At 41.6% G+C, this 23,774-nt stretch overlaps 2 protein-coding genes across 3 annotated transcripts in view; both read right to left on the reverse strand.

The window, feature by feature from the left end:
• Positions 1–864: 864 nt before the first annotated feature.
• Positions 865–9,477, reverse strand: LOC117363482 (RNA pseudouridylate synthase domain-containing protein 2-like). The gene is made up of 3 exons (XM_033951272.1): positions 8,786–9,477; positions 5,733–6,029; positions 865–2,177 (listed from the first exon to the last, which is right to left on the reverse strand). Exons 1-3 carry the CDS (start codon positions 9,323–9,325, stop codon positions 1,473–1,475), a joined length of 1,542 nt encoding a protein of 513 aa, XP_033807163.1. The 5' UTR covers positions 9,326–9,477; the 3' UTR covers positions 865–1,472.
• LOC117363484 (protein-L-isoaspartate(D-aspartate) O-methyltransferase-like) overlaps positions 5,893–23,774 on the reverse strand; it is a 61,680-nt gene continuing 43,798 nt past the window's right edge. The window contains exons 8-9 of one of the 2 annotated variants that reach the window (XM_033951279.1): positions 20,849–21,018; positions 5,893–6,029 (exon numbers count right to left, since the gene is read on the reverse strand). In XM_033951279.1, coding sequence (XP_033807170.1) covers positions 6,014–6,029; positions 20,849–21,018 — 186 coding nt within the window. In that variant the 3' untranslated portion in view covers positions 5,893–6,013. Of the gene's footprint in view, positions 6,030–15,864; positions 16,780–20,848; positions 21,019–23,774 lie in introns of those variants that run through there. The other variant, XM_033951280.1, reaches the window with a different exon arrangement.

Raw genomic sequence — 23,774 nt, forward strand, 5'->3', positions numbered from 1 at the left:
ATAAAAATACTAAATGTGTACCGTATACTGTATTAGAAAGTCTGTTTGCTTCATTATTCTGTATCAGTTTCCATACAGGATTTCCAAGAGGAAAAAAAAGCACAACTACCTTGTTTTACTAGTTTTACTTAGCAGTAACTTGAATCATTGCCTTCATCATATAAAAATACATACACATCACACTGATCATGCTGCATTCCTGCTTTACATAGAGCAAAAAAATAAAAATTTAAAAAAGACTTTCACGAGGATACTTCTATTTGGTCCCGCTGCTTGCTCTGTTTGTTTGGACTTCCAGCACAACGAGGATGTGCTCTAACTGAACTAAAGCAAAATTTCATCTCATTCCAACACCATTTTATTCCAATTCCCTTTTATATTACTAAATCAGCAACAGTTCTTCCCAAGCCCCACATGCTTTGAAATAACTCCCTTTAGGAAGGCTGCTTCTGCATTGTCCATAGTCCAAGCTCTCTCCAGGAGCAAAAGCCAGACCCAGCATTTAACAATAGCACTGGCGATAGACCACTGTGCAACAGAGCCAAGATAAGATCAAATTGCAGTATACCGAAAAACCTAATCCTACTGCTTAAGGATGATCATTTCTAAACACTGCTTCAAGAAGGTTCAGGATAAATAATAAAAATCACGATGAACATGCATACCACCCACTTCAGACATCCCTCTACAGTCACACAGATCTCTGATAAGACACAGGCCTGCTATCTCCCCCCAACTCTGTCAACATCACACGTAGTAATAACTGTATGAAAGACTGGACACATTACCAATATGAAAACTTTCCATCTGTGCTTACTGAACGGCTGCTTTCATAATTTGCTACATGGTACCCATTATTTAGAGATGCACTACAATTGCTAGGCATCACTGGGTGAGGGCGAAAGTTTGAGTAATTTTCTCCAGCATGGAAAGATAGAAACAATCAATAACAAATGAGTCAGATTAAAGTTACTAACATCACTTTGGCAGATCTAAAACTTATTTGCCTCAGTATATGGAGAGGGAGTTTGACAGCCCAAATGATAAGATGGCATTTTGACATAATAAAATGCAATAACTGTACTAGGTTCAGTATCTCCCCAGATCTCATTCTCTCATTGTTTTATTGATTTAACCAAACCCTTTTTGGAAAATTAATACAAAGAGGTTATGATTAAAGGTTATAGCTTTCAGTTCATCAATACAAAATAATCTCTCTCCTTGGAGGTATGGAAAGGAAAGCAGATTTCTAGACCACTAGCAAAACTTACTGCACCATTATCTGCTTTCAGATTCTCATCTGAACATGAAGCTTTCCAACATCTCCCATAACAAGTCATCATAAAATCTTCATGTCTTCCACTTCCTCTATAACAGGAAGTAAAAATACATTAAAAGCAACAAAGTTAACCATGTATTGCTGGTGATTATCCAACCAGGTTAAGAGAAAGCCAGAGCAGTTAAAGTGCCATTTAGTCATCCTGCCAGTCCTCCAGTGCCCACTCAGGCATTGTGGTAGAATAGTCAAATTCTGCTCCTTTGTACCGCAGGGCATGCAAATACATCACCAAATCCTTGGGCAATGGGTCTGGCCTCTCAATCTTACACTCCCCACATAAAGGATCTTTCAGTATCCTTTGTATTTCTTCTTGTCCATTGGGACTACACCCTTCACTTACTTTAGCTATCTCCCCCTTCAAAGAAAAGTCCACATTGGAAATGTCTATGTTTGCAGGCTGGGAGACACCAGATTCTTCAAAGTCTCTGCCTTCTATTACAAGTTTCAAATTATCTTCTGAAAGATCCAGAATATTCAACCTCTGATTTGCTCTATGTTCTTCCACCAAAGCCTTGAGCAGCTCATCATCAATCTTACCATTTTTTCCTTTTGTAGGACCCCAAGCATTTGTGTTATAGATAGGGTCATTAACTATGGGGTGACCCAAGAACTGCAAATGAACACGAATCTGATGGGTTCGGCCAGTATATGGGAAGCATTTAACCACACTGGATTTGCCATTATAGCTGAGTCTTTGGAAAATAGTCTTGCAGTATTTGCCTTTAGGAGCCACAAGATGCATTACAGGTATATAGGATACTTGCAGAATGGGCTCTTCACATGTCAGTTCACCTTCAGGAAACTCTCCAGCTACCCGGCATACATATTCCTTCTCCACCTGAAAAAAACACAAAAAAACAACAGTTACCCAACTTAATTTACTCATATATAACAAACTTAGCAACGAAAACTACAGTTCTGCAAAGTATTGTTGACATAAAATCACCATCATGGAATAAATTTTTCTCCCAATATCTGCTTATCACTCATCTGGTTTCTGCTTTACTTTATATTCTATTTGCTCTACTGAGTAACTTAACTGCAAGCTCTTCAGTTATTAGGTTCTTACCTTAATAATCTTTTTTTCCAGTAGAAAAGCAAACGAGTCCTGAACGAGTGGGTAGTGCATCTTTACCCACGAGTACTGCAGAAGGCATCATCTACATTTTCAACTCTGCCTCCCTGCTCTTTCTCCTCAGTTTGTACCAAAGCAAAGATAAACCCTGAAATAGGAAAATTAACAAGGAGGGGTACGGCGACTGAAGTAGGAAAATTAACGAGGGGCAAGAAAGCAAAACTCATTAACAAATGCTACATGGCATCAACAAGACAGAACGAAATCAACCACCTACCCGAGTACAACCAGCACCAACAATTCTTCAGCTCCGACAGTCAAGAGCAATCCTATATATAAATTCTTGTATCTCTGAAGCCGTAGCTTTGTATTATTTGAATGCCATTAGACAAGCCTCTGCAGAAACATATCTGTCTGGGGCGAAAAGCAGGCTACACTGATAACTGATAGGGTGGCGCTTCAGGACTCATGTGCTTTTCTACTGGAAAGAAGATTATCAAGATAAGAACCTAGTCTTTAGTTCCAGTGCAAAGAGCACATGAGTTCTGAACCTGTGGGATGTATGAAAGCAGTCCCTTGAGCTTAGGATAGGAAAGAAAAGCCTGCTGCGAGCACCACGTGCCCAACAGTGAAGTCCTTTTGTGCTGCCACATTCACTCTATAAAAAACTTAGTAAAGGTATGTAGAGTGGACCATGTAGCTGTCCTACAGATTTTATCATCCAGTACTATATTATACTTCGCCCATGAGGGCACCACACTTCTGATAAAATGCACTTTCAAGGAAATGAGAAGATGTTTGCCACATCCAGTGTGGCCAGAAATAGCTGGCATATCCAACAGGAAATCGAAACCTTAGAGGCCGGTCTTCCTGTCTAGTTCAGATCCATTATGACAAAGCGATGATCTGAAAGTTGGAAATCCTTTGCTGCTTCCAGGTAACAAAGGAGTATCCTTCAGACATCTAGCTGTGCTAGTACTTTGTCCTGCTTCTTTGCACCTGTGACCTGAAATGCTAGCAGTTGGACTTCCTGATCCATATAGAACCGCCAACATCACCTTCGGCAAAAAGGAGGGAATCGTACGTAGGATCACTCCTGTGTCCTTGATTCTGAGGAATGGTTCCCTGCATGACAAGGCCTGGAATTCTGATCTTTCTAGATGAAATGATGGCCACCAGAAAAAAAATATCTTTATTGTGAGATCTGACACTGTTAGCCTCCTGTAAGGACTCGTATGGAGACTTAATTAAAGCTCTCAACAAAAGGTTAAGGTTCCATGAAAGACAAGTGTAACCCCTTGCTTACCTGGATGCTGGGAAGGGGCACAGAGAGTTATTTTTATTTGTTCAGACTACAGCTGGGACCAATTTATAAGCTGGAGTTCCACAGCAAGCATGCACCAGATTTTCTCACTAGCTCTCTCGAGAGATTACGGGAGCTCACGGCAGCCATTTCCTATGAGTGATCTGCACAGGGCAGGAGCGTAGGAAGATCGCTCCTGCCCTGAAAACCTGCTAGGGATTCCGGGGAAAAGCGGGAGGGAGGTGGGGAAGGTCCGGAATACAGCTTTAATTCTGGGGGAAAACGGGGGGTGGGTCAGAACTGGCCCGAATATTATTCAGTTTTTTTTATATTCGCGGGCTGGTTCTACCCCTAACACCCGCGAATATTGAGGGAAAAGTGTATAAAACAAAACTGAATCAAAAGGTAGTATGGTAAAACTACATTATTGATAGAAAAGGACAAGGAAAGGGACACACAATTGGAAGGGAAGACAAATACTATCGAAAAAGAAAGGGATCAGAATCTTTGTTTGAAAGGAAAAAAGGGAGAGATCGTCCTTATGAGGACGGTTAGAGCCCAAAGGCATCTTTAAACAGGAATGCTTTTAAGTTGGATTTCAAATAATTTAAAGAGGCAGCTTCTCTTAAATGGTTAGGAGTAGAGTTCCAAAGAGATGGGGCAGTGACTGAGAAAATATAAGCACTCGTCTCATTTTCCCTGAGCTCAGTGCCATGACTGGAGGGTCTCCGAGCATGCGTGGATGTCAACACAATAACATCACATGCATGCACATGACATCATCACATCGACATCCGCGCATGCTTGGAGGCCCTCCAAACATGGCCCTGAGCTCAGAGAAAATGAGACAAGATTTGTGTGGGGGCAGAGTAGAGGCGCCAATGGCGGAAGTGACACTTGGTGCGCATCATGAGTCCTTCAATACCTGGCGACACACCCGGAATTTTGCCGCAGCACATTAGTGTGACGTGGCACACAATTTGCCATTCACTGTGCTATATGGTGTATGGTTTTACATTTGTTTCCCTACTAATTTTGCATTAGCAATGTACAATACCATGATTGACAAAAGGACAAAAAATGTATTTTAGAAAACTTAAGGCATTAGCCGAAATTCTTAGAAGCCGTGAGAAAAGTTACTGGTATTTGTTCTAGGAATATATATTTAAAATAAATTTCCTATCCTTCTCAGCATCCTAATAATAACTCCTGAGCCTAGCTGAAGTCCCTACCCTAATTCTAGCATATCCCTGCCTAAGGCAGCAATGCCTCCTCCAGTGGTTCTGACCCCATTTTCTGACAGATATGGTCCCTGGCTCCACCCCTTCTAGTTCTGTACTCAGCTGATACCAAATTTCAGATGCCCCCTGAGTTTTCCAGCCCTACTGACACATGAGACAGTCCCCCTACAACAGGGGTGTCAAAGTCCTTCTTCGAGGGCCGCAATCCAATCTAGTTTTCAGGATTTCCCCAAATGAATATGTATAAGATTTATTAGCATACAATGAAAGCAGTGCATGCAAATAGATCTCATGCATATTCATTAGGGAAATCCTGAAACCCCAACTGGATTGCGGCCCTCGAGGAGGGACTTTGACACCCCTGCCATACAACAACATTGTGAACCAGATTCTTCTTTGCAATCAACAGTTTCATAATTCATTTATAATCCCCAATATTTGAATGTTACAAACTGATGTAGGGTCTGATGTATTCCAAAAGTTTGATGCATTTTATTCACAACTAATGTTGATTTTATCAGTGCCTTAATTTTTACACTTCAGGCTTGTTTCTCTTTATCCACTAGCTGTTTTTCTACTACCTTTTTTAAAAATAAACTATGTTTGTTGTTATCTGACTACAAAGAGTTTTATTGATATGCCCAGTAACATCAGCAACCTCATCAGCCACAGAAACAGGAACCACAGGAATCATATAAAGACCTCCAATTTTGTAAATAAACCCTGTTAACTGCTGGGGGTCATCATCTTCAAATGCCATTTGATGTGACTAACCTGATGTCCTTGGATCTGTTCACTGAGCCTCTTTTTCACTTCTAGAGTTTTAGCAAATATCAGTACACCAGAGGTCATGCAGTCTAATCTATGAACAGGGCGGAGCTCCCTCAAGTTATGCTCCTTGCCCAGAATAAATATGACCGTGTTGTGTTGGAATCTGCCACTAGGATGCACTGGAAGAGAAGATGGCTTGTCCACAACCACTATGTCTTCATTCTCAGCCAAAATGCAAACGGGTTGAGCAGTGACTGGGGGTTCATGACGATGCGCTGTGTTCCTCAAGAAGTCATTATTCTACAAGAAATATATATCCTGTTAGAACAAAAAGACATGCAGTTCAACTGCAAAATGTTATGCCAAATAGTTATCTAACCCTAAGGTGAAAGGGAGGAAAAATTACTTCACATCAGGGCTCACCAAATATCAGTTGCCAGGTCACCATGGCAACTGGACATATACTTCTGGCACCTGGGATTTTTGTAGTCCTTAAAATAAATAGTTTTTTCTGCAGCTACTGCTGCAATCAGAGCAGGAGCTTCTCCCTGCACTTTGTGGTTTTGTGAGAGTGAGCCAACAGTACAAGAACTCTCAGGTTGATCTTGTGACTGTTCAGATCCTGATAAGAGAATGACAAGGAGACAACTTTGTCCCCATCCCTGCAGGATCTATCTCCACCCCATCCCCGCAAGTTCTGTCCCTGTAAGCTCTGCGCTCATCTGCACAAGCCTCAAACACTTTAAAATCATAGGTGTTCAAGGCTTGTGAAGATGAGGGTAGAACCTGCATGGATGTGGCGAGGATGGGACAGGGATGGAGACAGATCTCGCAAAGACAGGGACAAATCTGTCCCCATGTCATTCTCTGAGAACAATATGAGAATTCCTGCACCACATGGATCAGACTCATGGAATCAAGCAGAGCAGGAAGCAGGAAGTTCATACTTCCAAGGCCACAGACAGCAGGGTGTGGCCAAGGGTTGATTAGTTTACAAACAGGGGATAGCAAGGTGTGGCCAAGGGCTAACTAGCTTAAAGACAGGGACTAACAGGGCATAGCTAAGGGCTGATTAGTTTGCAAGGTCATGCATTTGGGCTGCAAAAACCGAAGGAACGGTACAGTTTAGGGGATGAAGAACTTCTTTGCACGACAGAAGAGCAGGACTTGGGTATGATTGTATGTGATGATCTTAAGGTGGCCAAACAGGTTGAAAAGGTGACGGCAAAAGCTAGAAGGATGCTAGGGTGCTTAGGGAGAGGTATGGCCAGTAAGAAAAATGAGGTATTGATGCTATTGTACAAGACCCCGATAAGACCTCATTTAGAATATTGTGTACAATTCTGGAGGCCGCACCTTCAAAAAGATATAAAAAGGATGGAGTTGGTCCAGAGGAAGGCTACTAAAATGGTGCATGGTTTTTGCCATAAGGTGTATGGGGACAGTCTTAAATATCTCAATCTGTATACTTTAGAGCAGTGTATATCAAACTGTGTGCCTCCTAAGATTTCAGGTGTGCCACAGCACACTGGGAATGAGGAGAAACGGTGCCAGCTGACTGCCTACAGGACGTGCCTCTCATGGCAGAGACACGTCCTGTAGGCAATCAGCCAGCGCCTCTCATTCTCTCCGACCCTCTTCCCTGCTGGCATCCCTCACTTGATTCTCAGGGCCCATCTGGAGGGCTTTCGCGCATGTGTGGTCAACGTGATGATGTCATCACAGTGACATCCACGCATTTCCAGATGCCTTGAACCACGGCTCGAGAAAGTTTGCAGGACACTGCTTTAGAGAAAAGGCAGAGAGGGGAGGTATGATAGAGACATTTAAATACCTATGTGGCGTAAATGCACACGAGTCAATTCTCTTTCAATTGAAAAGAAGCTCTGGAATGAGAGGGTATAGGATGAAGTTAAGAGATGATAGGCTCCGGAGTAATCAAAGGAAATACTTTTTACAGAAAAGGTAGTAGATGCGTGGTACAGTCTCTCGGAAGAAGTAGTAGAGGCAGAGATTGTGTCTGAATTCAAGAAGGCGTGGGATAGGTACGTGGGATCTCTCATAGAGAGAAAGAGATAATGGTTACTGTGAAAGGGCAGACTAGATGGGTCATTTGGCCTTTATCTGCCATCACATTTCTAGCTTGTGAGGGAGTGGGATAATAGCTGAAGGAAGGTCAGTGACTGGCTTGCAGGGGGATAGGATGACGGGTTCACTGGGCTACAAGTGGGCTGATCAGCTTTGCAGGAGGAAGAAGTTGACTAGCTTGCAGAGGTGACAATATGGGCTGGGCTGACTGACTTACTGGGTTATAGGCTTTGGCGTGAGAGTTAGGTGGCTTTCTGGGGTGGGGGTGGCTGATTGAAGGGAAAAGTGAGAGCTAAAAGAGTTGGAATAATAACAGGGTGGTGGGGAGAAAGGGTGGTGACTGTCGTGAGGGATATTATAGACTCCTGGCTGTTTATTTTAGGCTATGGCCTAAGGAGGTGCATCAAGGATAATTTTACTAAGCTTTATTTTCCCTTGGAAAACAGCCTAAATCAGACTCTAAACAAGGTAAAGGTCTCAGAAGAAATATCCCCACCAACACTCAACTTCAGCAGAAACAACTAGGGTGGGGGGAGGGAGAGATGAAAGTTTCCAATATCCAACAAAATTTGTCAACATCTGATTCATAGAAATACTCACATATTATTTTAAAGTACTAAAAAGTAATTTTTCGGAAAGATCAAAGTTATTATGATCTATGAAACAGATTAAGATGACAGATTTTAAGATTAATATGAATAGTTTATTATTATTATGCTTAGTTTCTATCTCTCCTATAGAAGTTGATATATAGTGATGACATTAACCACTACCATGATAACTTTCAAAGTGGTTTCATTATAATAAAGAGGATGACAAACATGGTCTCCATTGTCTTGTAAGACCAACCCTTTGTAGGGAAGAAGATTAAAAATGTGAGTCTGTCTGTCAAGTGACCTAACATCAGCATGAATTTGACTGCGTTTTCTATGGAAAGCCTCAATTCCCTTCAATGGGAAGGGACTCGCCTTAAGTACAATGTTCAGATCCTGCACCGGTTCCTCGTTGAGGCGCAGGCGGCCAGCTCTGGATGCGGCGTGGTAGTATTCGATAGGTTCGGCCCGGAACTCAGAGCTGAAGACCTGCAGGAGACTTTTGCCCACCCATCGGCCCTTACAATAAGTCTCGAAGTCGAAGTAGTAGGGCCGCACTTTGCGCAGGCCGCCCTCCAGGTAGCATTCCGTTTCGCGAAAGTGAGACTCTCCGAAGCTCACACCGAGGTGACGCTTCTTCGGTGGAGGCACGTACCTCTCCCCGCGGCCCGTTTTCAATTTCCTCTGGCTCCAGACCCGCTGCTTCTTGTTTGGCCGAGCTGGCTCATGTGCGGCGCCTTCTTCGCTCTTCCGCTTCCCAGCCTCCTGCAAACCCCCACTATGCTGGCACCAGGCGGCTGTACGAATATTACCGAGTACATGCTTCCAGCCCTGCACTATGCGACCACGACGAGGGGCCCTCACTAAGAGCATGGAGCAATCTACCAACACCGATCGCATGCACGAGTTCAGCATGATGCTAACTCAGCCAGTTACCGCCGGTCGCACCCCAAATACGCCAGGCAGCCAGCAGGCCTATTGGAGGACAGGGAGCCAAGAGATGACCCAAAGCAAACGTCACGTTCTCCATGAATAGGAGTCCCCTGGCACACTCCCCGCGGGAAACCATCCCCATGTCATTTAATTTAATGTAGTGTCTTTTATACCGCTAAGTCTCCCAAAGCAGTTTGAAAAACAATTAAATTGACTGAAGTCATGACCAAAAATCTAATCAGAGTAAAAAATGGGCACAACCACTGACCCTCAAGAATGCTGGTGTAGACTGAGGTTGAGATAGACACTAAATAATTTATTTTATTATGTTAATAAATAAATGTTTAATATGGTGCTTTGGTTAGATTGTGATCCCTTTTGGACAGAAAGGGAAGTTTTAAGCACCTAGTGTTAACTGCCTTGATCCCACAATAATTGTAAGGAAAAGCGGTATATCAAATAAACTGAATATACATACATACACTAAAGAATGACATGGGATGCTTTCAAGGGTTACCAGATTTTAAATGAGTAAAATCCAGACATGTGGCCCTGCCCCTCAGCCCCACCCAGTTCTGCCCTGTTCTGCTCCAGCCCCACCCCCAAATCTCCTCAGAGCCACATTTGGAGGGCCTCCAAGCATGCATGGGTGTGATGTGATATCACATGCGCAGATGCTCTACAGACGTGACCTCAAGCTCAAAGCTTTAAAGCCATCCGGATTCCTGGATAGTCCTCTAAAAAGAGGACATGTCAGGGTAAATCTGGACGTCTGGAAACCCTAATGGTTTCCGACAGTTATCCATGGGAACTGTGCCAAATTCTGTTACTGTGCCATTTAGCTTTCCAACACTAGCTTATAAAAAGTGAAGGAAGCAAGGATGTGGTGGGAGGAAAAAAAATGAAGAGGCACATTTATGGAAGCAATTGGTGAGGAAGAGATAACTCAAAGCAACAAAGAATGGAACCCTTGTGTAAATTATTACTATTACCGTATTTTTTGCTCCATAAGATGCACTTTTTTTCCCCCAAAAAAGTGGGTGGAAAAAAGTCAATGGCTGGCCCGGACCTTCATTCTGGGATAAGGCTTCTGTGCCAGCTGCGTGCAATCGCTGTACCTACCTGGCCCTTCCCAGCAATAGGTTCCGTGGCGGCTCCCCGCTCATTCAGTGACCTGCTGCTGAGCCAGAAGTCCAACCCCTCCCCCCCACAGCAGCAGGAGGTAATTAAATTCAGTGGGCGGGCTTGGAGGGGGCAGAAGAGGATAAAGGCTGGAAGGCAGTGAGGGAAACATAGGAGGGAGGGAGGAAGGGATAATTGTTGGGCCTGAGTGTGTGTGTGGGGGGGGAAGAGGACAAAGGCTGGAAGGCAGTAAGGGGAGCATAGGAGATGGAAGGAAGGGACAATTGTTGGGCCTGAGGAAGGAAAGAAAGAATGAAATCACCAGACAACAAGGGGGAGGAAGAGGACAAAGGCTGGAAGGCATTGAGGGGGGAGATCATAGGATGGAGGGAGGGAGGAGGGGAAAATTGTTGGGCCTGAGGAAGGAAAGAAAGAAATCACATGACAACCAAAGGTAGGAAAAATGATTTTATTTTCAATTTAGTGATCAAAATGTGTCAGTTTTGAGAATTTATATCTGCTGTTTATATTTGGCACTATATTTGTCTATTTTCCTATAGTTGTTACTGAGGTGACATTGCATATTTTAAAAAGTCATCTGCCTTGACATCTGTGCCCTGTCCTTGCCACCACCAGAGGGGGGATAGGGTACAAAGCCTGGCAGGGAGGGGGGACAGGGTGCAGAGCCTGGCAAGGAATGTGGGGTTGGGTGCAGAGCCTGGCAGGGAGAATTTGGTTCAGAATGTTTTTTTTCTTGTTTTCCTCCTCTAAATTTAGGGTGCATCTTATGGTCTTATGGAGCGAAAAATACGGTAATTATTTCTAGAGCATTACCAGACTTATGCAGCACTGTAGAGTCACAAAGGAGACAGTCCCTGCCCCAATGAGCTTACAATCTAAACAATCAAGACAGACCAACAGGTTGCCAGGGAGTTAGAGAGGATGATTAAACTGCTGGCTAGCGTGGTGTGCAGAAGGAAGTAGGGTTATGAGATCAAGAGAGTTGAAGCAAGGAGGACCTTACAGAGTTCTAGCGTGCCCAGTTTAGAGATGTGCAAAAGAATATGCAGAAGCACAAAGATAAACATTGGGCCCTGAATCTAGCATCTCCAATCAAGCAGGCTATGAATTTTGTAGAATTAAAGGCACCTGGAGCAATTAGGGTATATTAGGATAAATTCAATATAGGCCATAAAAGTTAAGCATCAAAACCTTGGTGCTAAGCTAATATTCTATAACAGTAGAATTATACTAGTATTTCACATATAAGTTCACAGTTACGCACCCAACTTTAGGTGTAACCACATATACCACCATCTATGACTTGTATAAATGATGGTGTCTTAAGTGCAGCTGTTGGCACAAAAATACAACCATTCTATAAAGTGACACAAGGTTAGTCAGAATACTCTTGATATGCTCATTCCCATGCCACTTTAATGGCCCTTTTGCAATTATACAAGAGAGAAGTTAGGCAGATGTAGGGTTACCAGACAACTTTTTAGAGGACTGTCTGGGTTCCTGGATGGACTTTCCAAAACCTAGCAGTTTGTTCGTAACTTGGAAAGCCCTGAGCTCTAGAGAGCCTTCAAAAAGCATGGAGGACCTCCAGACACGGCTTGGAGGTCAGAAAAAAGAGATGAGGCTTTTGGGGGGCAGGGCTGGAGGCAGAATAGGATGGGTTGGAGGCAGAACAGGGTGGGGCTGGGTTTCGCCGTTCTTAAATATGGTAACCCTAGGCAGATGACAAGCAAGAGGACATGGATTCAGCTGACTCAGACCATGTACATTTTCTCACTGCACATTTAAAACCCCTGTTCTCTCATTTTTTTACATCTCTGGACATATATTCTATACATAATACACAAAAACTCTTAGAACTGCAAGGTACAGGCGGAATATAAGTCATTAATGTAATGTAATGTAAAAACTCAAATCTTCTTGCTGTCTTTTTTTGTATTTTAGTACTGTAATTGAGTGTGTTGCTGCTCTTATTTCTATCTGTAGTGTCCTTCCCTCTCCCCCCCTCCATTTATTGTGGGCTTACTTTCACTAAACCATATATATTTTTTTATTGATATAATTTTGGCTCAATTTATGGTTTAATCAGAACTTTCTTTACAGTTTTAGTAACATTTATGACAAAGCACAACATAAATTGTAAAAGTATGGAAAAAAATCTATTTTTGGTGGCACATCAAAAGCGCGGACATTGGCGCACCGACAACCCCATGCAGACATATACACGCAGGACCAATGTGCACCACCTGTTTGACCACTTTCACGCCTTACCGTTAGCGTTCTGAGGGAGGATGGGGGGGGGACCCCCACTACACTTATAACTGCTCGCACTTCTGCTGGGGAGTGTGGGGGGAACAACCCTCCCACTATACTGAAAACTCCCATACAGCGAGAGAACTGAAGTTTTCAGTGTACTGGGGGGTTCCCCCTCCCAAAACACCCCCCAACGGGAGCGTGACCAGTTCTAAGTGTACTGGGGGGGGGTTCCCCCACCCCCCTCAGAACGCTAACGGTAAGGCGTGAAAGCAGCAGAATCGGCAGCGCGCATTGGTCCTGCGCCAGAAGTCTGGTGGGATTGTCTGTGCGCTTTCATCAGTGTACCCTATTTTTAGGATAGAAAAATCCTAAATTCATACTAAACCAGATGACATCCACATAATCACATATTCAGACTAATAGACACACTTAGAAGCCTTAAGGCCTAAACAACCACAATCGTCATTCCAAGATAATATAATCCAATGTCCCAGGCACAACAAATCAAAGCACTGTAATCCACAGGTAAAGGTGAACAGGTGCATTTTCAAGGCACCCCTAAAGCTCTTAGCTGAAGACCAGGTTTTCACTGGCCTAATTTATCAACACCTATCTCGGATGCCTAGCGTTGCCTAACTCAACCATCTCTATTCTCCGCCCCGTAACCACACCTGCTTTTCAGGTAGCCATTGTTAGGCACTGGAAGGTGCCTCCACTTAGGCATCGCTAGGCGCTGCACAGAATTCTGCACCTAACTTTTAATTTTTTTTTTTTACTACTTATTCAATTAATTTCAATGGCACAGTCAGTTCCCATGCTATTTAAGCAAATTAATTTAAATTAGAAACATAGAAACATAGAAATAGATGGCAGATAAGGGCCACGGCCCATCCAATCTGCCCACCCTAATGACCCTCCCCTACCTTTACTCTGTGAATAGATCCCACATGTCGATCCCATTTGGCTTTAAAATCAGGCACGCTGCTGGCCTCAATCACCTGAAGTGGAAGACTATTCCAGTGTTATGCCTATGGCCAGGGGGTAACTGAAACTCAGCATACTACGTGACATGTCTCCTCAAGTCTGCTTATCTGACCTTCTGACCTCAGTGACATGGGTGTTGCCAAAACAGAGAACAAAAGGACAGTAAAACCAGGTTGACCAGGTGTCCGAGTGAAGACAGCTGGTTTCTGCAACAAGTCTGCTTATCTGCTATCCTGACCTCCGTGACCTGGGTGTTGCCAAAACAACAACAAAAGGACAGTAAAACCAGATAGAAAGCTGGTTTCTGCAACAAGTCTGCTTATCTGCTATCCTGACCTCCGTGACCTAGGTGCTGCCAAAACAAAGAACAAAAGACCAGGACCGGGTGTGCCTGAATCATAGTGAAGGACGCTGGTTACTGCAGGACCAGCTGTATAACTATGAACTCAGCAGCTTTCACCCTATATAAGGACGGGACTCTGCCCCTAACATTAGAATCCAAGACGTTGCAACCATGGGACAGTCTCCTTTGGTCCACCCACCTATCAATTGCAGGGATTCCCAATTGTGAAGGATGGTCGTTGCCTGGGATCACGGTGAATCTATTTTATTCTTATATTCATATATATATATATATATATAATAAAGGGTTATTGTTTATGCTTTTATATTGTCTGTGTGCTTTTCTGAGTGTCACTGATCATCCCATCTGACAGAAATAAGTGGCGGAACATCCAGCGATCAACTACCCTTTCAGTGAAAAAGAATTTCCTGGTGTCACTGTGCAGTTTCCCACCCCTGATTTTCCACGGATGCCCTCTTGTTGCCGTGGGACCCTTGAAAAAGAAGATATCTTCCTCCGCTTCAATGCGGCTCGTGAGATACTTGAACATCTCGATCATGTCTCCCCTCTCTCTTCGCTCCTCGAGCGAGTATAGCTGCAATTTATCTAGCCGTTCCTCGTATGGGAGATCCTTGAGTCCCGAGACCATCCGGGTGGCCATTCTCTGAACCGACTCCAGTCTCAGCACATCCTTGCGATAATGCAGCCTCCAGAATTGCACACAGTATTCCAGGTGGGGCCTCATCATGGATCTATACAATGGGTGTAGGTTGTCAGGCCCCATTGCCTTGTTAACCTTGAGCTTTGACAGCTCACAGTAGACACTGCTGGGCGTAAACTCGAAATTATTAAACGGGTCAACTGTGTCAACCCTTGTCTGTAGCTGAGGGCCGAGTCCCGGCGCCTCTCGGGTGAAGACTGAGCAGAAGTATTTGTTTAACAGTTGGGCTTTTTCCGAGTCCTTTTCTACATAGTCTCCATCTGGTTTCCTAAGACATACTATCTCGCCTGAGTTTTTACTTCTGTCACTGATGTACCTGAAGAAGGATTTATCTCCCTTCTGGATGTTCTTCGCTAGAGACTCCTCCATGTGGAATTTGGCCTCCCTAACTGCTGTTTTGACGGCTTTTGACTTTGTCAGATAGTCTGCTCTAGAGTCCTGTTTCTCCGATTGTTTGTAAGAGATGAATGCTTTTTTCTTCTCCTTGATGAGGTCCGAGATCTCTGCAGTGAACCACTATGGCTTATTGTTTCTGCGCCGTTTACTTACTAAGCATGGATTTTAGTTAGGCAAAGGCGACCTCAATTACGGCGCCTAAGTAGGGTGCCTTTTATAGAATCTGGCCCTTAATGTTAGCCCAGCATAGATCACATTACAGTAGCCAAGTCTGGATATAATGAGAGCTTGAATAAAGTAGGAAAAGAAACATCAAAGTGAAATTTAATAGGACAGATTTTCCAAAAAATGAAAAATCTAGTCTTCACTACAGATGAAATGTGATCTGAGAAAGTGAATTATTAATCTATTTTAACACCCAGATATTTAATTAAAAAAATTTTTAAAAAGTAAACAATGCTTTCCTTTCAGCTGCTGAATTTTATTTAAGAGGCTTTTTTAGAATGTGGATAATTGTATAAACAAAAAGTTAGTAACCCCCTGTACCTTTAATAGTATACTATAAAATTTTAGCTTTCTAGTGAAGAAATTAATTCATTTAATTTATTTGCCTTATCCAGTTCAGATACATATCATTACTGGATATCTGAAAAATGGAACATGTTTCAACAGGTAATCCATTTACTTAGACTTTAATTTGTTAAATCTTAATGATGGATTTTAAAATCACACATAATGTGAATAAATCATAAGTAGTAAGACAAATTCCCTCCCCCCCTTTTTTTTACAAAACCATAGCTGCGGTGATAACAGCTCCAATGCTCATAGAATTCCTATGAGCATTGGAGCTGTTACTGTCATGGCTGACGCTAAAACCACGCTACAGTTTTGTAAATAAAAAAAAAGGAGGGGGGGTTTATGATTTGCACTGATGTATCAAAGGCATGTGGTATGTCAAGGGCCCTGATTCCGCAGGCCCTTTGTGTTTGTGCTTCAAAAGTCAAGAGCCCTACATCCAGCAGGAAATACAGATCGGCCTATCCTACAAGCTCTTAGGCATGGGTTATTCTGAATACAAATGTCCAGCTTATTGGAGAAAACCCTTCAATCATCTGCTTTATAAATGACTAAGCAGAGAAACTATGGATGACTATGACCGACTGAGAAATTATGGATGACTATTTAATCATGTGGCCTCTTCTGTCCTTTTAAAAATAAGTAATCAGTTTTAAAGCACCTAGAATAATCTATTTGTGTGCAAAGATGGTGCTGAAGAACAAGTCATGAAAACATTCATCCCTCAGAATCAAAGTTTGTGCTATTAGGATATGGTATCTTGCTCTTCTGCATGAAGATAATGGTTTCATTCTACAAACTGCCATGGTCCAGTATCAGAGTTAGGTTGGATGATGCCAGAGTCATCAGACGTTGACTGGAAATCTGCTCTTTCACACTTATTGCTTAGCTTGGTCATGGGCTCCCTCCTTTGCCCAATCCTAGGTTTATAAATAAAGACTCCCTTTAAAAAACAATAGGGAAATCTTTAATCCCATCTTCAAATTCTTTATAGCTGCAGTACATCAGAGTTCATCACTAAAATAAAAATAAGAAACTCATGTTACTGCTCTGTTTCCATTAAACTTATTCCTCACTATATGTCCTAAAGATAAGTTACATAGCTTACCTCTGCTACCACATAGATATAAACTCTTACAGTTAGGGACACTGAAAGCATGTGAAGAATGCTGTACAGCATTTTGCATACAGGTGGTTTGCTAGAAATAATTATTAATTTCTCCTCTTTTGTGTGGCAAAATCAAGTCATCACCAATTTCACTTTCTTCCTGTCTAGTGGCCAATATTTCATTTGGGAATAACTAGAACATAAAACATTATTTAAATAATAAGGAGATGTACCCATTACTATACCAATCAATTAATGAAACTTTTCTAACTCATTGTAAATAGCACGGAACTTCCCGGTCCGGCAGTATATAAACTGTTGTTATTATTAATGTTGTTAATATCAGATGGTCACTGTTATACTCTGTAATTCACCGACTGTACAGTTTCACCTCACTGTAAACCGCCTAGAAGTCGCAAGATTGTTGGCGGTATATAAGAATAAAGTTATTATTATTATTATTATACAGATCCTACACTTTTTCTGTTATACATCCATCCCACTGTTCCGCTTAGGGCAATCTGGTGCATTCCTAAGACACAAGACTTTCTCTACCTACACTAGCGGGACTTGCCATAGTTACTTGTCAAAACTAGAGAAAACTAGGTTTATGCTTATTTGGATACCCTCAATAATTTTCTTATTTTGTGTCCTGTCAACACCAAATTTTCAAGCAGTGGGGGGTGGGGGGGCGGGGCATAAGAAGCTGGCCATGGTTTCTTTCTGGATCCAAGTATTTCACACTGAAGGGTGCACAGGTGCCATCCTCCAGTAATAATGTTCCCATTCAGAGCCCTATCAACATCAAAGTTTTAGGGCATTATTGGGGACATCCAGGAAGATAAAAGCTCTTTGACAAACAGCACTTGAGCGCTTATTAACTTCAAACCCCTGCCATTTATTATAACATTTATAATACACCAAATACATCTAGATGAATAACAGTTAAACATTTAAAACAATAACCATCACTATGCAACATTTAGGGCTTCTTTTATTAAGGCGCGCTACGGGGGTAAGCGCGTCGGACATTTCATCACGCGCTAACCCCCGCGGCAGCCTAAAATCCTAACGCCTCGTCAATAGAGGCGTTAGGTATTAGCGCAGCAGGCGATTTAAGGCGCGGTATTCTGCGCGTTAAACCGCTACCGCGCCTTTGTAAAAGGACCCCTTAGTCTGACACACATGAATATCATATCAAAAGTCAAGCATCATTCGACATTATTTGTTAAACTCTTGCACACCCCTTTCCTAATACTGCTGAAGGGTACTAAAACAAGATGGCCACATTTGAGGAAGATGAGAAATCTCTGAATCTGAAATTACTGCATGTTAAATGAACTAGATTTGTGTTTCACCATTATTAAGGGGTCCTTTTACTAAGGCGTGCTAGCCGTTTTAGCACGCGCTAAACGCTAACGCGTCCATAGACTATAATGGACACGTTAGTATTTAGCACGTGCTAATATTTAGCATGCGCTAAAACGGCTAGCGCACCTTAGTGAAAGGACCACTAAGTTAGGTAAGAAAGCACAAAAACTAAACATGCACATTTTAGAGGACTAATCAGAGGCTGTGGCACTGAATTTCAGTATTCTTTAAGGGGCTTATTTTCAAAGCACTTAGCTACACAAAGTACCATAGGTTTCTATGGTACTTTGTGTACCAAAGTGCTTTGAAAATGAGGCTGTCTAGCAAACTAAAAGTATGTGTTTGCATGGTACAGTTTAATATTAAGACAGGTATAGAGAGGGCTCATTCAAAAGTAAAGGTTCTAGACTTTAAAAAACGAACTTTGTTTGGATGGGGGATTACGTCAAGGAATTCTTGTCTGGATGGGAACATCTGGAAGGAGTAGAAATGCAGTGAGCAAAACTGAAAGGACTTATTGTAAGGGTGACAAACCTTTTTATGAAGCAAGTAAGTAAACATAAGAGGAAAAGAATGCTGCTTTGGTTCTCAAAAGTGGTAGCTGAGAAGGTAAGAAAAAAAGCGGTTAGCTTTCATAAACTACAAAAGATAGCAGAAAGAGGAAGACAGGAAAAATATCTAAAAAAGCTAAGAGAGGCTGGTCGAGTGGTCAGGAAAGCAAAGATACAAATGGAAGAAAAAAATAGCTGACATGGTAAAAATGGGAAAACAAAACATTTTTTAGATATATCAGTGATAGGAAGAAGTGCAAAACTAGCATTTTGAGACTCAAAAGTGAAGGAGAAGAATATGTAGAAGCTGATAAAGAAAAGGCTGAATTGCCTAACAAATATTTCTGTTCTGTGTTCACAGCTAAAGCGCTGGGAGTGGAACCACAGAAGATAAATGCGAATAGAGATGGAAGAATGGTAGACCCCGATCGATTTTCAGAGGATTGTGTTCGTGAGGAGCTAGCTAAATTAAAAGTAGACAAAACAATAAGACCAGATGGTGTACATCCAAGGATACTGAAGGAACTTAGGTAAGTTCTGGTGGCTCCACTGAATGATCTTTTCAATGCTTCTCTTGAATCGGAAGTGGTACCCAAGGACTGGAGAAGGGCGGATGTGGTCCCTCTCCACAAAAGTGGAAGTAAGGAAGAAGTAGGGAATTACAGGCTAGTAAGTCTGAATTCTGTGGTAAGCAAATTAATGGAAACACTTTTAAAACAGAGAATGGTGAAGTTTCTGGAATCCAGTGGATTACAGGACCAGAGGCAACATGGATTCACTAGAGATAGGTCTTGTCAGACAAATCTGATCAGTTTCTTTGACTGAGTGACCAGAGAATTAGGTAGAGGAAGTGCACTATATGAGGTGTATTTAGATTTTAGCAAAGCCTTTGACAGTGTGCCACACAGACGTCTAATAAATACTGTAAACTGAGTTCCCCCGGGATAGGCCCCAAAGTGACAGGCTGGGTCAAGAACTGGATGAGTGGAAGACAACAGAGGGTAGTGGTTAATGGAGATTGCTCTGAGAAAAGGGATGTTACCAGTGGTGTGCCTCAAGGTTCTGTTCTTGGGCCTGTTCTTTTTAACATTTTTATAAGCGATATTGCTGAAGGGCTGTCAGGTAAGATTTGCCTCTTTGTGGATGATGCCAAAATCTGCAATAGGGTAGACACCTTGGATGGTGTAAATAACATGCGAAGCTTGAAGAATGGTCTGAAATTTGGCAGCTAAAATTTAATGCTAAGAAATGCAAAGTCATGCATTTGGGCTGCAGAAATCCGAAGGAACTGTACAGTTTAGGGGGTAAAGAACTTATATGCATGAGAGAAGAGCATGACTTGGGTGTGATTGTATGTGATGATCTTAAGGTGGCCAAACAGGTTGAAAAGGTGACGATGAAAGCTAGAAAGATGCTAGGGTGCATAGGAAGAGGTCTGGCCAGTAGGAAACAGGAGGTATTGATGCCCCTGTAAAAGACTCTGGTGAGACCTCATTTAGAATATTGTGTACAATTTTGGAGACCGCACCTTCAAAAAGATATAAAAAGGATGGAGTCAGTCCAGAGGAAGGCTACTAAAATGGTGCGTGGTCTTCGTCATAAGGCATATGGGTACAGACTTAAAGATTTCAAGCTGTATGCTTTGGAGGAAAGGTGGGAGAGGAAAGATATGATAGAGACATTTAAAACCTATGTGGCATAAATGCATATGAGTTGAGTCTCATTTGAAAGGAGGCTCTGGAATGAGAGGGCATGGGATGAAGTTAAGAGGTGATAGGCTCAGGAGTAATCTAAGGAAAAACCTTTTTACAGAAAGGGTGGTAGATGCGTAGGTACAGTCTCCCGGAAGTAGTGGTGAAGACAGAAACTGTGTTTGAATTCAAGAAGATGTGGGATAGGCACATGGGATCTTTTAGAGAGAGGAAGAGATAATGGTTATTCGGATGGGCAGACTAGATGAACCATTTGGCCTTTATCTGTCATTATGTTTCAACATAGTTACCTTCAGATGATCAAGGTTAGCAAAGAAAGAAAGAAGAGTCATTGATTCACTTACCTTGGCCATTGCTTCTTCTTGTCTGTTAGGGGCACATAGATTACTCCCATCAACTGTGTCTTCACAATCTGACCATCACTGGTCTTGTCATACTGCTCTAGAACTTGGTTCCCACCTTCTGGGCCAACTGGCAAAATAAGTCTCCCACCTGGTTTTAATTCATCAAGCAACTGAAAAAGAAAATATCAAAGGGAGTAAATTCAGAAAAGAAATCAATACACAAGTAAATCATATTAAAAAATTTGCAAGAAACAGATTTTTTCTTATTGAACTCTTTCAATCCTAAACTATAATGCATCCTGTTTAGCAATGGGACAAATGAGAGGCTGGGATCTGCAACGCTAACTACAGCAGTAATGAGAGCAGATTAGATGATCGCACAGTAATAGAGGTGTAAGTATCCTTAATGCATATATAAAATACAAAATCCAGTGTTATGACAAAAATCTGTCAATAAATAGATCAAATAAATACATAAATAAACAGAATCACAGCAATGGCATGCAGTGACATTTCTAGCAGATGAGTCAGTAGAGGAGCTAAACCAGGGGTGGCCAATCTCAGTCCTCGCTAAGTCGGTATTTCAGGATTTTCACCATGAATATTAGGGTGGTCCATAAGACTATGGTAAAAATTCAACCTTATCAGAACATGCCTCCACAAGTCTGAATATGTTCTAACTCATGTAGATAAGATATGGTTAAAATTTTAAGTAGTTTGGGAAAATTTAGAGGTCGCACATGGTCTTACAATATCCTCATAATGCAGGTGTGGCAATGTGGTTAGAAACTGTTTCTTAATATTGGATACTAAAGAGCTATTCTTTAAAGCTGTTGTTATTGACAACAACCATTTTATTGTTATTTGAATAATAACTTAGAACTAGTAGTGCTGCAAAGCAGAAAAAGAGATTATGTACTTACCCTGGTAAGCTCTTTTCCAGGAGATAGGTGAGACATTCTAGACAGTAGGGTTATTTCCTTATAGCCGCGTGCTGCTGCAGAAGGACTCCACTCTGGATTTTTCCCTTTACCTCTGTTATATTTCACTGGGCTCTCTAGCTCCACCTTCAGTTAGTACCCAAGCACATAGAGTCACCCAATACACATGAAGTAGGGGCACCTGTAGCAACAGGCTTAAACAAATTGTTCTGCTCAAAAGTAACTAAACAGTACTGTTAACTGCTAACACAGGCTTCAAAGGAGCTCAGAAACTATTCTCAAATAAATTGAAACATATATACAAATTCTTCCCAGCCCCCAAGGGTTGACAGGCATCCAAGAATCAGCTTGGAGAAGCATAAACAGACTGAAAACTGTAAGCAGGTGCAGGAAGGGCAGGGTAGGAGTCTAGAATGTCTCACCTATGTGCTGTAAAAGAGCTTACTAGGGCAAGTACATAATCTCTTTTTCTAGTGCAATACATGAACATTCTAGACAGTAGGAATGTACAAAAGCAGTCCTCCAAAAAGCTAGGGCGGGCTTGCTGCGCTGACCCTTAAAACCGAGGACCCAAAGGCAGAGTCCTGTCTTGCCACCACATCCGTCCTTATCTGTTAAGGTCCATACAGATTCACTGGTTAAGAGATGTTTTATTGTCCTCTGTAAGCTGCGTACTATTAGGAAATATTTTGATTTTACATCATTTAAAATCCTGGTCCAATCTTCAATCCTTTCAATATTGGATTATTGTAATGTTATTTAAATAATCACTATATAAAATAACCACTAGTTGATTAAAAATCATACAAAATACAGCTTTTCATTTGATTTTTAATTTGAAAAAACACAATCATATCAGTGTATATTATCAAAAGCTTCAATGGCTTCCGTTTGAGGCTAGAGTGTTATTTAAATTTGGATGCATTTGTTTTAAAGTTTTATTTGGCTTAGCACCTGCTTACCTTGTTTCTCATTTTAGTTTTTTTATTTTTAAGAAAAATATCCATAGATCTAGTTGGTTTTATTTTCCTTCAGCAAATGCATGTCGTTACAAAAAATTTTTGGATGGGACCCTAGCATTCCAAGCAGGATTAACCTTTTCCTATCATAATAAATTTTACGTTACGCTGGTTCCAATTGTAATTCTTTTAGCAAAGTTTTGTATTATTCACCGTTATCGTTTATGGCTATTGTAAACATAATGTAAATAAATCTAAGTCTGTAAATTCAAATATTTTGTGTTCCTGGCTCTTTATTAGTCCATACAGACTGTTTATCCATGATGGCAACGACATTTTTGGAATGTCCCGTCATCCGGGACACATGAAAGGAAAAGATTAATGAATTCATGTTTGAATCTTCTTGTTTCTCCATTTCTTACTTACTATCAATTTTGAAAAGATCTTAAAACCCATTTATTTAAACAACATAATATACATTATTGATTTTAATATTATCATGTAGTTATAATGTACTTTTTATCTGCACTTATTTTAGTTGATATGTTATCTTTATTCATTAGTTTTAATGTTTGTATTAGTTACTATGATTTTATTATGTATGATGTTATTATTATGTTGTATGCTGAGTACCTAATTGTGTAAACCGCTATGAACTGCTGGTTAGGCGGTATATAAAAATAAATTATTATTGTTATCATCCACTCTGTAGAACTTTGCCGCTCTACAAATCTACTCAGGAGAGACAGATCTAGCTTCAGCCCACAAAAAAGCCACACTCCTGTTAGAATGTGCCTTAATAGAAACAGGAGACTGTTTCGCCGAAAGAATGTAGGCTGACAAAATGTCCCTTTGGATCCATCTGGAAATCATGGCCTTGGAAGCGGGAGCACCCCACTTAACTGAGTGAGTCAGCACAAACAAATGGTCAGAGAGACAAAACTTGTTGGTGACCTCCAAATAACACAGAAGAACTCTGCGCACATCCAGTTTCCTGTGACTTGTAACCTGTCGGTTGAAAACCAG

The sequence above is a fragment of the Geotrypetes seraphini genome, chromosome 7, assembly GCF_902459505.1.
Source record: "Geotrypetes seraphini chromosome 7, aGeoSer1.1, whole genome shotgun sequence".
In the NCBI taxonomy this organism is placed as follows: domain Eukaryota; kingdom Metazoa; phylum Chordata; class Amphibia; order Gymnophiona; family Dermophiidae; genus Geotrypetes; species Geotrypetes seraphini.

Bases quoted from the DNA above. Each gene is read 5' to 3' on its own strand.
- LOC117363482 (XM_033951272.1), bottom strand. From the start codon at position 9,325: ATGCTGAACTCGTGCATGCGATCGGTGTTGGTAGATTGCTCCATGCTC. The intron at 6,030-8,785 runs GCGAGTCCCTTC...TATTTCTTGTAG, and splicing joins ATCTGAACATTGTACTTAAG to AATAATGACTTCTTGAGGAA. The intron at 2,178-5,732 runs GTTAGTCACATC...TGTTTTTTTCAG, and splicing joins AACAGATCCAAGGACATCAG to GTGGAGAAGGAATATGTATG.